Raw genomic sequence first — 12,991 nt, 5'->3', positions numbered from 1 at the left:
GTGCAAATCTATGCAAATAATTTATTTTGATAGAAATAGTGTATGGGACAAATTCAATTAATTTTTCTAATTTCCATTCACCGCCTGTGCAATTGTTTTATATTTCTCTTTGCCAACTGTGTTATTCTTGTAGGTCACAAAAAGACTAAGAAAAGGTCTTCAAATATATATTTCTTTATGCTTTTTGTCTTACACTCTTCATAAGGTTTCAATTACTATTCGGATCAGCAGATCACATCTGTAGCATCTTTGCACGAAGACAGTGTTACAGCCACATGCGGTTACTTACTAGAGAAGCTTACTTAATAAGCTCATACTTCACTATTAAGTGACTGTACTGATATCCAGCTATATAAATTAGTGGCTTGATTTTTTTTCCACCCCCTGCCCCTCCATTTTCCATTAGGACAGTACGTAGTAGCTCTTACTGAACTTGGTAAAGGTTAGAGATCATTTAGTTTATTAAAAGAAAAATACAAGGCATCTGATCTATGTTTTTAAATTTTCTTTTAGTTTATCACACTACTGTAATCTAAAGATACCTTTCTTTTACTATACTACACTGCAGAGGACTTTTAATGCGATATATGAGTAGAGCACTTGGTTGTGGTTTGGGTTTTTTGTGGTTTTTTGTTTAGTTGTTTGTGAATCTTTTCTGGACACGTGCGAGTTAACCCTTCCTTTTTGTCTTTTTAGGGACCTTTGTCGCCAGGATAAAGCATGTGAATATTACTTCAGCATAGATGCAGATGTTGTGCTGACAAACCCGAAAACTTTAAGGATACTGATAGAACAGAACAGGTGTAGTATATCTCTTGATTTTACTGAATTTCTTCCAACTTGAAGGGACCCTCTGGGGCCCATCCAGAGAAGATAAGATCCCGTCTGTTCTTGCAGAGTTAGGTCCTCTTTGTTTACCTGTGGTATTTGATTGCCATAGTTCGTAACGGGCTCGGAGGCCGACAATTCATGAAGCATTTTGTTCCTTTCAAGCAATAATTCCTGGTGTGAATTTCAAATGCTTCAAAGTTCCTCTGAAAAGAATGGTGTGGTGTAAGCAGGTTTTATGAAATGAATTCAGATTTCACTGACTAATGATTTCAAAGTTGGTCATACACAAAGTGTTAAAAAAACCAACCCCGTACAAAAACAACTCCCCCCAAAACAAAACCAAACAAAAACTCCCTAGAGTTTTACTCTAGTATTGCAGTATAATTACTTGCTTTTGAAATCATAGATGTAATAAAATAGTGGAAAGGTATTGGAGATGAAGCAGCTGTAATGACTGTTTTCTCCTTGTATTAGTATGATCTCTTAAATTATACAAAGCTGTGACTTTATCAGCAGCAGCTTTCAGCAGACTGGGCCCGCTGTGAATGCTGTGTGCTTCACTCCTGCCGGTTTGTAACTTCCCATGTTAGGTAGGTAGGTGGTGTTTGCCTCTTCATAACAGATCTGGGAATCTCAGGTGTATCACAGAAAGATAAATTATCAATGTCTGTTTGACCTGCTAGTGAGAAGGGATGGAGCTTAAGTAAAGATGTGGCTGTTGGTCCTGTGCATTATATTCCTTGTAATATTTACTGTTGTAGAAAGAGGCTAAAAGCCAGGTACACTAGGTGGAAGAAACAGAAGCTTTGCAAAATATATCTACCAGTAGGCACCTTCTGAAACAAAGTACCATTTTATTCTTTTTATTTTGGTCAACTTAGATTTCCCCTTTTGACTCTTAAATTTTGGGTAAGCTAAGTCTCACTGTGGGTTTTTTGGTTTTGTTTTTTTTTTTTCCCCATGTCTTCGACTCTGATGCTTTTTGTCATTATTCTATGGTCAGTATTTTTTTGCTTTCCTGATTTATAGGAATCTTTGCTTCTGTTACACTGATGTTGTTTCTGGGCAGTGGGTACTTGGATGCTGTTTCTTCCAGCTTATGTTCAGAAAAGCTGTTCTGAGATTTGACAGTTATTGGTGTTTTAACTACACTATACTCCAAACTGAGGAAAGCTGGTATATTTTGACGTATAGTCTACATATAACAGTTCATATTTTCTTATTCAATATGTCACTTCACAGAAAGATAATTGCTCCGCTTGTAACTCGTCATGGGAAGCTTTGGTCCAATTTCTGGGGTGCTTTGAGCCCAGATGGCTATTATGCTCGATCAGAAGATTATGTTGATATTGTCCAAGGGAACAGAGTGTAAGTAATTGTAAGCTAATTTTTAAGGCACCCAGTATGGTTATTAGCAACATATTCTTACATTTTCATGCAATCTGGTATTCCTGAAGAGCTTAGGTTAGTGTTACTGTTTAGCTTTTTCTGTTTCATAGGAATGCATTTGTTTTCCCATTTATTTTTTCCCATTCACAGCTCGAATAAGAAAAGCAAAGTGTTTAACACGATGAGCTGGTATTAGTAATGGACATAGTCATTACTAGTACCTATTCGATTGTGGCTGGTTACTCTAGCAGTGCATAATACAGAAAATGGCAAGACAAACAAATAGCAAACCCAAAACTCTGTATCCCAGGAACCTCAGTCAAAAGAAATGATTGTTGCATTCATCAAATGACTTCTTTAAACGTTTGCCCCAAAGAGATGAACAACTAATTTCTTCACGTGTTTCTTCCTGTATATTATGTCAGATATACCTAAGGAGCTCTTGAGAAGTTCTTTTGTGACATAGCCTTTTGGGTTTGTTCTTTCCCTAAAGGAATGTGATGTAAGTTGTTCTAAGCTTGACTTTCCCATGAGGTGATGCCTTTTCATTGCCCTGGAAGAACAAAAAGGTCTGAAACAGATTGGCTGCTTGAATAGGACTGGCTCATTTTCAATTGCACTGAAAGATATGCTCGTGGTGCTGGAAGGGAGGAAATCTGCAGTGTGAGCATTGTGACAGCAATGCTTTTTTTTTGTTGATATTGGCTCAACTGACATAAATACGTGGCCTGCTGTGGTCCATGGGTATTTGTGTGAGGAGGTCAGACCAGCTGTATGAAGCCTCAGTGGAGTCTTTCAACTCACTTTAAAATCTGTTTTAGAATTACTTTCTCCATCTGGTAGTGTAGAATAATATTATAAAAAAGTTTGACTGATTTTCTTAACTATGGAAACATGAAGTACATTTGTAGTTAAAACTCTTCAGAGAATTTGACCTTTCAACTTTTATGAAATATTGTTATAAAAAATAGAACTACTGCCTACGCCTATGTTTGAGATGTCCACAATGTCCAGCTGTAGTTTTTCAAATGTCTTGAACCTTTCAGCTTCATTTCCTTGAAACCTGCTTAGTCTTGTCAGCAAATAGAGAGACGCTGATTTGATGGAATAGGCAACAAATTAGTTTTCATGGCTTTAAACTATTTGCATTTGTTGTGGGTTTTTTTTTTTTAGAGGAGTATGGAATATTCCTTATATGGCTAATATATACTTAATTAAGGGACAAACCCTCAGATCGGAGATGAAAGAAAAGAACTACTTTATGCGTGATAAGTTGGATCCTGATATGGCTCTCTGCAGGAATGCCAGGGAAATGGTAAGGTGTATCTATAACAGCTTGCTTTTAAATACACACAGACTTCTTTGTGTCCTGCTACACTTGACTGCTTCACTTGATTGATCTTGGATATTATATTTTTACTTCCAATTCAAAGTACTGGCCAATTTTTGTGACATAGAACATCTTAGGTGTATTTCTTTAAATTGTTGAGAACAGAGTTTTTTGCAAGGCCAGTGCACTGGTGCACTGACTGCGTGATGGTTTTTATTTAAATGCACTGAAAATTCTTATTGAGGTTAGAATACCTTCCTCGTTGGTGCAACCTCAACAGGATGAAAGGCTCAACCTCTCTGCTGTACATGACTTCAAACTTATCAATGCGTTTAGAGCATCTCTATTATGCACGTTTTTATACAGTGTGAAACTTCTAGCAGACTAAGTTGGAATATTTTGCAATTTTATATTTAAGTAGATACATATTTGAACTAATGATGGGCAGTGTTGATACAAAAAGCCTAAGTGATTTATGAAATTGTACAAATCCTCTTAGGGAGCATGAATTACTCATTAATTTTTCCAGATAGATTAAAACTGTATCAGAAATTTGTTACTTGCATTAAGCTGTAAGTAATGAGAGAAAACGTATTTGTACTGTAAAAATATGAATATGTAAATCCACATTTCTACTGATATTTACAGTAGTTTCAGCACAGAAACAAATAAGACCTAAACCAGACCTATTTCCAGACACTATAGCATTGAAAAATAATTTTGCTGAATTGAACAAGAAAAGTTGGCAAGTATTAATTTTTTTATTCCCTCATAACAAGGCATGATCTCCTTTGTTTGTACTGATTCTTCAGAACATCCCCGTCCAATTCTGTTGTATTCAAACCTTCTCAGCATCAGTTATTGCAAACCTGTGCTTCCCATGCGCTCCTTAAACTAATCTGACTGGCTCATCAGAAAATGGCTTTCTCTTTTTTTCCTCTTTCTCAGTCTGTGCTGTAAGATGGTCTGGTACGTGCTTGTTTTTGTATTGCAGCAGATAAGAAGGGGCTGGTGGAAACAGCTTTGACGTGTATTATGAGCTTTGCTTGGAGATGCATGTTGTCTGTAAAGGCATATCAGCTTTTGATCAAAGGCTGCTATTTCCCTAATGTAACTGTGGAAACCTAATAGTAGTCGGAAAAAGAGACAGAGATTATGTATCAGAAAACTGATGTGATGATTCTCCTTCATTTTAGACTTTACAAAGGGAAAAAGACTCCCCTTCTTCGGAAACATTCCATATGCTCAGACCCCCAAAGGTGTTGCTTTATTTTTTTTATTCATTAGTTATTATTACGTGCAGTATTATTCTACCACAGGAAGACACTTCTCCTCTGTCCACTTACTCTAATGAAATACTGCTCTAGCTTTCTCTTCAGTCTTCTAAGGTTCAAGTTTTTGCCAGGGAGAGGTTCTTCATGACCAGCTCGAAGCATCTTAGAAAGGCTTGTTGTTTCCTCAGGGAGATTTCTCAGTGCTTCTGAGGTCAAGGTGTGCTGAAGCTGTGCTTCCGTAGCTAAAATTGGTTCAGCAGTCCTAGAAAGGACTAAAGCTCAAACCACTAGCAGATCAGCCAGGCCCCTTGGGTGACCACACAGGGCAGTTGTGAAATCGGTGTCACTTCAAGCTGTTTTTCTTGACCCAGACCCTCCTTATTCTCCCTGCTGCAGCTATTTTATGATTTGGTAAGTGCCCAAAACTGGGCACGTGTTTAACATAATCATTATCTTTCTAACAGTTTATCTCTTTTTCAGACAAAAACATAGACGGAAATACCACAGTACCCAAATGGTAGTCTTCATATGCTGTGAATCCAAAAGTCACAAACACTTCAGAAGTGAAGTTTTAGTCTGAAAAACAGTAAACTAAAAAAAAAACCCCACAGAACCTAAATTTCTTTTTAAAAAGACTATTTTCTGCTACTATTTCTAATCGAAAGAGTTTTGTTAATATCTTCTGTTAATAGCTTGATAATAAAGCTTGATATCTTGCACATATTTTGCAATGTTTGCTTAGGTGAACATACTACACAGTGCTCAGCTGTTTTGTACCCTGATTTGAATATTCTTATATGCTGTATTTGTCAATATCTTTTTATTTCAGGCCAATTCACCAGAAGGATCATGTAGTGAATACTCTGAAATAAGTTTCTTGTTCTGACTTCCATTAGACCTTTTATTGTTAGCTTATTCCTTCAGTTTTTAATCAGAAACTAAACCCTAGATGTTGGTTTTCTTGTATGAGTATTTTCAGTTTGAGAACAAGTACTTCCAGTGTGTCTGCTTAGGTTTTCTGGAAAACAAATGAACCAACCACTTCTCTGTTTTTTCCTTTCTATAACTGTATGTGGGTTTACATTATGAACAAGATATGTTTTGGTTTAACATGTTTAGAAAAGAAATTCAAGCAAATGCTTGTAAACAAGAAATTACGAACACTGGTTGGTGATTAGAATCAACCATTTGAAAATTAAAGATGCTAAACGAACAGCACATGTATAATATGTATGTACAAGTGTGTGATATATTTTATGAAAGTGCAGGCATAAATAAACAGACTCTTTTAAAACGTCATTTTTGCTAAGATGGACAGTTTTGCTAATAACATTTTCTCTACTTGGTATAGGGTGTTTTCATGTACATTACCAACAGACATGAATTTGGAAGACTTATTTCTACAGCCAATTACAATACCTCCCACTACAACAATGACCTTTGGCAGATATTTGAAAATCCTGTGGTATGCATCTAATTATTGATGAAACAGTTATTTTATTTGGAAAAAATTGTAAAGTTTATGTATTATAAAGGACTTGGGATTTAAAGACTTTACATGGAGAACATTTGTTTATTAATCACTAAATATTGGTTGTGTACTAAAAGGTGTTCTCTGCCACCCATTTAAGCAGATGACAATATATCATATCAACAAGCCAACCGATGACCAGAGTAAGGTGTTGGAGATATGGCCCTGATGTAACAGGTTTCATGATTTTTGACATGATGAGAACCAGTTTGTTTATGGGTATAAGAAATTGTTTAATTGTTTCCAGTGTTTTCAGTCGAGCAAATGAATAGAATATAGATTATTTTTTGTCACTTATAAACTCATTTGTTCTGTTTTAATGGCTTAAACCCATGTTTTTTAGGACTGGAAGGAAACCTATATAAATCCCAACTACTCAAAGATCTTCACTGATAATATAGTAGAACAGGTGGGTATAAGTAGTTTTCTTAAAATTTGTGGGACTGACTGATAATAAATTGGCATACAGTAACTATTTCCATGCAAATACTGTTTTGGTCTGTGGCTGAACAGCTTTTTGATGTTTTGGATCAGAACTGAATCTTTGCCATTTTGAAAACTAGATGAGAGGAATCCAAAAAATAATTGCTAGATTGCTCAGAATACTGTAGTTGCCCAAATAATTGCCTTCTCCAAAATACAGATGTATTTAGCTTATTTCGTTGAATAAGCTAGTACCACTAGCAGAAGGCCTAATAAAATTTCTGTAGCAGATTACTGTGTTTTCTGGTATCTAGTAAAGGCAAGCTCATCTAGACACTTTCCCTGGGGTGTGCCTTTCCCTATGGATTCCTAAGGTCTGACGACCATGAATCCAAGGTACTAAAGCCTTTTGCTGGATACGAAGAGGTCTTTTTTTTTTCTTTTTTCTTTTGTTTTTTACCTGCCTGGCTGCTTGCTTTCATGCAACTGATCTGGACAGAGCACTTCTAAGATGATAATTGTTGTACCAGCGTTGGATGATCAATTCTGTGACAGCTAGGGACAATGATTTAATGAACTTCGCTTCCTTAAAAAGCCGGGATAAATTGATTTTTGTGTTTAAAACAATGTTAAGTTTTAAATTGTTTTTCTTAAGAGCTTGTAACGTAGAAGCTCAGGGTTGCTATTTAGAGCAACCAAGGCACAGAATATGTGGGTACACTGACGCAGCTGTTAATGCTGGGTCATGGCTTACAAGGTAGCTCATAGTTTTTCCTTCATTCTGTGAGAATGTGCTTGTGGATCAAGATGAAGCTTAAGTATTTAAATGTATCTGAATTATGGCTCAGATGAGAACAGCTGATATTCTTTAGTGACCAAGAAAAGTGAAGATGTCCTTTTTTAGCAGTTGAAAATAAGATAGCTGTTAAAGCTTAACTCCACTGAAAAAGATGAATGTAGTTTTTAAATTTTTTTTTTCTTTTGTAGCCATGTCCAGATGTGTTTTGGTTTCCCATATTTTCTGACACCGCCTGTGATGAATTGGTAGAAGAAATGGAACATTTTGGACAATGGTCTGGTGGAAAACATCAAGTAAGTGTCAGCCTATATAAACATGACCTTAATGAGTGAGTATCTTTATGGTAATAAGTCACAGTGTACTGCAACAAACAAACAAACATTCCAACAATTGCCAGTGACCCCGAGACATCTGCTTTGTGGTATAAATGCTTAGTTTAGTCTACCACGTAGCTTGTTGTTTAGATTTAGAGACATTCCTCAATTAACCTTGAACTAGCAAATTCAGACACTAACAGTGGTGCAGTTGCTGTAGTAGTTATCCGACAGTTATCCAAGGCTGATCTTGGATAGCTGTTGGTAAGTGTTCAGGGAAGTTTTACTTGTTTATCTCTTCAGAACTAAATTGTCAGACTTGTCCCCCTAAGCAGTTACCCACAAATGTTACGAGCTATTGTGTTTGTGTTTACAAAATTCAAGGTATTCGTTAACTACTGCTAAAATCAGAGGAATGTTTGCCATATTCACAGATGTGGTACCTTGGAAATGAGATAAATTACAGTTATTTTACCGCAGGGAGGAGCCTCCAGAAAGGATTTTAACATACTTTTGTCTTCAAATTATTTCAACATTTATTACCATATCAAGTTGAGGCCTGTACTCTCTTGATCTGATACAACTTCAGTTGCATCTACATCTCAATAAATAAAACCATTACCCCAGGAAGCCCTTATTTACAGGCAACACATCCAAATATTGACTCACCTTTTAAAAAACTCTCCAGTTTTTGCTCATTGATAGCTCAGCAGGTTTTTTTCCACAGCAGTTAGCTGTGAAATTACTGTACAGCAAGCTCACATATGCCCATTAAAGCATTGCTTTGTTGCAGTTTTGTGATTCTGCAGATTTCAAATAAATATTTGTAGAAGTGCCAGAAGCGTTCCATGTCCCTATTTCAAGGCTATTTATGGTGTTTTCATTAGGACAGCCGTATTTCGGGAGGTTATGAAAATGTCCCAACAGATGATATACATATGAAGCAAATCGGACTGGATAATGAATGGCTGCATTTCATAAGAGAGTTCATTGCACCAGTAACGCTAAAAGTGTTTGCTGGCTATTATACCAAGGTATGCGTTTAAAATTTTTGCAGATAATTACTGCATGGCATGGGTAATTCCAAGTATTTTATTGAGTATACCCTATTTGGTTTGATTGGGGAGTTTATACGTGATGTAGCAGTAGTTATAGATGAAGCCTGTTGTTAACTTTAAACAAAAAAACCCCTAAGAACCCTGTGTGTGACTTCGAAATTCACATGTTGAAGTCTGACTGTATATTTTGTTTCAGGGGTATGCTTTATTGAATTTTGTTGTAAAATATAGCCCTGACAGACAACGGTCGCTCAGACCTCATCATGACTCCTCTACGTTCACAATCAACATCGCTCTCAACAAAGTAGGAGAGGACTTTCAAGTAAGTTGACAACTTACTGACTTAAAATGTCCTTTGAGTGTCTAATATTGGTTCCAAACTAGTTCCCAAATGGATATACTTAAAGACCACGTTGAAAAGAAAAAGATATGCATCACAAATTGAGATGTATTATTCCTTGGCGTTTTTTGACAAGTACTAAATTTGCTCGATTGCAGGATCCAGAACTGTTGATGCAGTCAGGCTGAGCTGGTCAGAATGGTTTCAGATGGTGGGGGAGAAGGGGTTTAAAGAAAAACTTTGGAGATGTTAGCCATTTCATTTTTAACATTCAGAAATGAAGCGTTTCTGTACTGTGAAAACCAATTTTTCAAAATATTTAAATAGTCTCCAGTTGACTCAGATGGCTTCTTTTCTTTACAGCTTTTTTAATGATTCTTTTTTAGATCAGCCACAGAATGAAAATTTTCAACTGTTCCTGGTTTTTTTGGTGTCTGGTTTTTTTTTGGTTTGTGTCGTGTTGTGTCCCATCCCGTCCTCCGTCCCCCCCCCGAGATGAATCAATATCAGAGTAGAAAATAATTTACCTAAACAGTCCCCAGAGTATGGAGATAGGCAGGGCAGTGGCAGTAATGTCCAGCTTTGACTAGTAGAGAAACTTAACCTGTTTTGTTTATAAACCTATATTATTCATTGTCCTACTTAACAACCGTAAGTGTGTTTCTCAAACTTACTACTTCAGAAAATGCACCTTCAGTTTGAAAGCAACAGCCAGATTAATTTATTTAAGATTTGTTTAAATGCTATCCTGGATAGGGATGCAGTCCTGGAACAGGGCCTGTGAACATCACTTGCTTCTCCCTGGTATCACCTACAGTAAAGTTATTGAAGATCTGTTTGTCAGAGTTGCTGCTTGAATGAGTTGTTGTCCAGGGAATGCTAAAGCAAAGCAAGGGGAAATCTTTGATTTGCAAATGCATGTCTGTTATGTATTGCTCTGAAGATGGTGTCATTTAAACAACCTTGTTAGGGATAGTAAAAAAAAAAAAAAGTAAATTATTCTTAACAGCCTATTAATAATAGCGAAATATTTTAAGCTGTGGATAAATAAAAAGGAACTTACTCAATTAACACACAAGGTAAATGTTTGGGGTTTTGTTGTGTTTGTTTTTGCTGCAGGGAGGTGGATGTAAATTTCTTAGGTACAACTGCTCCATTGAGTCTCCCAGGAAAGGATGGAGTTTCATGCACCCAGGAAGACTTACTCATTTACATGAAGGACTTCCTATCTTGAATGGCACAAGATACATTGCAGTATCATTTATTGATCCTTAATTTTATTTTTTTTTTTGCCCTCTTCAGCAGTGTTTGATTCTTTACATAAACATTTATTTATAGATTTCTTCTGGAAGATGGTGATAAAAGAAACTTTAAGTTACTGTTCCTAGACAGCAAAGTTACTTTGGGCTAAAAGAATGAAAAAAAGAAAATGTTCTAAAATTGTTGAAGATCTCTTGATATCTGCTCTGAGCCTTGAGTCACAAAGTAAACATGTCCTGCTTGTTTTTCCATTCTGCTGTCTTAAAGAGTAGGTAAGGAGTGAAAATGGAAAAGCATTTTATAATGAATCCATTTGTTTGTTGAAAAAAAACCCAAACAACCCTAGATACAAAATTATCTGAAAAATTTATTGTGGTTTTCATTCAGTAAAGTGACACAGCTAAAGTTTTTGTGGTGTGTATATTTGGTACCAGCCAATTAAAAACCACAGCATGAAAACAAAATCGAGTGAATCTTGTATACAGCTGTTGGGGATAAGCAATAATTCCCTATGCTAGTATAAACTGAAGGGAAAACGTCTCAGTAGCCTGTTTTCTTAATTCGTTTTCAATCTTGAAATGTATACCTCTAGAAGAAAAAATAAATTAATTGCGGAGATGGAGCAAGGATTAAATAATTTGGCTAAGAGACAATGGTTTATCACTTGTTTTAAAGGCTCATCCTGTTGAAATTTTACTTTTCTTCACCAAGTGACCTTCATTTAAAATGAGTTATTTTTCTAAATGTGTAATTGCACCCAACTGATACTGGAAATTTGATGTTTATTTTCAGAACGCTGGTAAATTTTAATAATAGGATGTTTTATAAAAACAATTTTTTACTCTTACTTAAAATTACTTGAATTTTGTATCAGGAAAATGAAATTGTGGCAGTCTCTCTCTTAAAGCTAAGGGTCTTAACTTGCCATTTATTTTAAAGAAATTGGTTTAAAATATTCCTACTGTATCTACTGTTTGTAATTTAAAGAAACTTGAAGCAAACTATCTCAAAGTCTACCGTGCCAAAATGCACAATGTGTTGGAAAAACTTGTGAAAAATAAAGGGTAATTTTAAATTAATGTAACGGCTTTTACTTGACTGTATTAGGTAGTTTCTTTGCATGTTGCCATTGTTCTTACAGAAATTTTATTTATTGACGAATCTTTTTAAAGGAATTGTAGATATATTTAGATTGGAGGTTTCTCCAAGTGTCGAGTTTTGGCTTATTTACTCTGTTACTATTGAAATTATTTCTCTGGTGAGTTGGTGCCTATGTACATTACAGAAAGTGCATTACACTTTCAGAACGACCCCAGCAGGATGGATGTTTCTTGTTGTCTGTGCCAACCGTCCTTTTTTATAGAGAGGCTTTTTGATGATGTAAACAGTAGTTCGCTTTTTACCTGCTAATATTTGAAGAAACTTCATATCACATTTCCTAAGCAGAAGCTTTATTTGGAGCTGAAAGGATTGGGAGAGGAGTTCAAAGATTATTCTGTTACCAAAATAAGCGTGTCTGCTTATTTCCCTGTTCCGCTGTTTTGGGGAGCGGGTTGTAACCGTACTTAAAGTTACGCTGAAGCAAATGCATCAAAATGTGGTAACTTCAATAATGTACTAAAGTGGGCTGGCTTGAAAAGGAATGGCTTTTCACAGGAAGTTCTTTGCTTTCTTTTCATTTCTCTTTACACTGTCAACTTTTCTCTATTTCAGGCTAATATTTGGAGCTTGATAGCCCCTGATTTTGTTTCCAGACATGGAACACATCTGCCTTAGTGAGCGTCTCCATATATGTAGGCTGTGCTTAGGCAAACTTTACAGATCAGAAAATCTTCAGGCCTTCAGAATGAAAGCAGCCTTTGTTAATCACCTTTTTCTGAGCATTTGCCTGTGGTCTCTTAGGCTAACTCAGAACAGAAGAATATTTTTACCACTGGATCAGTTACAGACAGTTTACTGTTATGAGGCGCTTTCTTGGAAAAAAAACACAAAAATACAATCCTGTAACACACAGGGGAAGTTCTTTTGCAGAATTTTTTTTGCATAACTTGTATTTTAATTATGTATTTTTTTAGTTCTCCATCACATTTGATTTTTTTAATGTGTATTTTTTTTTCCCTCAACTTACATATGAGGGCTTTACTTACTGTTAAATTTCTATGTTTGCAACTATTAACTTACTCTGTCACGTAGTGACATGTAGTGCTACGTTTACTGTGCTGCACATTTGTTTGAAGGGAAAAATCTGTTTACCATGCTCACATTGCTAAAATTCTCTCTTGTTTTTTCCTTTCGATGAAGTATTTGCAAAGGCTGACAATTACCTTTTCAGGTGGACGGCAACATGTATGGAAGTGTCCTCATTAATTTCTTAGGAACTGACAGATACCAGAAAAAAACTTTGTTCTTAACAGTTCACCTGAATTAGTTCTGAAAGCTTTG

General features: G+C 35.9%; 1 protein-coding gene across 1 annotated transcript in view; it reads left to right on the top strand.

Moving 5' to 3' along the window:
- PLOD2 (procollagen-lysine,2-oxoglutarate 5-dioxygenase 2) overlaps positions 1–11,628 on the top strand; it is a 46,152-nt gene extending 34,524 nt beyond the window's left edge. Inside the window, exons 10-19 of the mRNA XM_009286733.2 lie at positions 697–801; positions 2,074–2,199; positions 3,394–3,535; positions 4,747–4,809; positions 6,176–6,289; positions 6,699–6,764; positions 7,766–7,870; positions 8,779–8,925; positions 9,146–9,271; positions 10,409–11,628. Of these exons, the coding sequence (XP_009285008.2) occupies positions 697–801; positions 2,074–2,199; positions 3,394–3,535; positions 4,747–4,809; positions 6,176–6,289; positions 6,699–6,764; positions 7,766–7,870; positions 8,779–8,925; positions 9,146–9,271; positions 10,409–10,564 (1,150 nt within the window). The 3' untranslated portion in view covers positions 10,565–11,628. The remainder of the gene's footprint in view (positions 1–696; positions 802–2,073; positions 2,200–3,393; positions 3,536–4,746; positions 4,810–6,175; positions 6,290–6,698; positions 6,765–7,765; positions 7,871–8,778; positions 8,926–9,145; positions 9,272–10,408) is intronic.
- The last annotated feature ends 1,363 nt before the right edge of the window (positions 11,629–12,991 follow it).

This window comes from Aptenodytes forsteri, unplaced genomic scaffold (genome assembly GCF_000699145.1).
Source record: "Aptenodytes forsteri isolate BGI_AS27 unplaced genomic scaffold, ASM69914v1 Scaffold184, whole genome shotgun sequence".
Classification (NCBI taxonomy): domain Eukaryota; kingdom Metazoa; phylum Chordata; class Aves; order Sphenisciformes; family Spheniscidae; genus Aptenodytes; species Aptenodytes forsteri.
The sequence above is the reverse complement of the archived record's forward strand: the minus strand, read 5'-3'. Positions and strand labels throughout refer to the sequence as shown.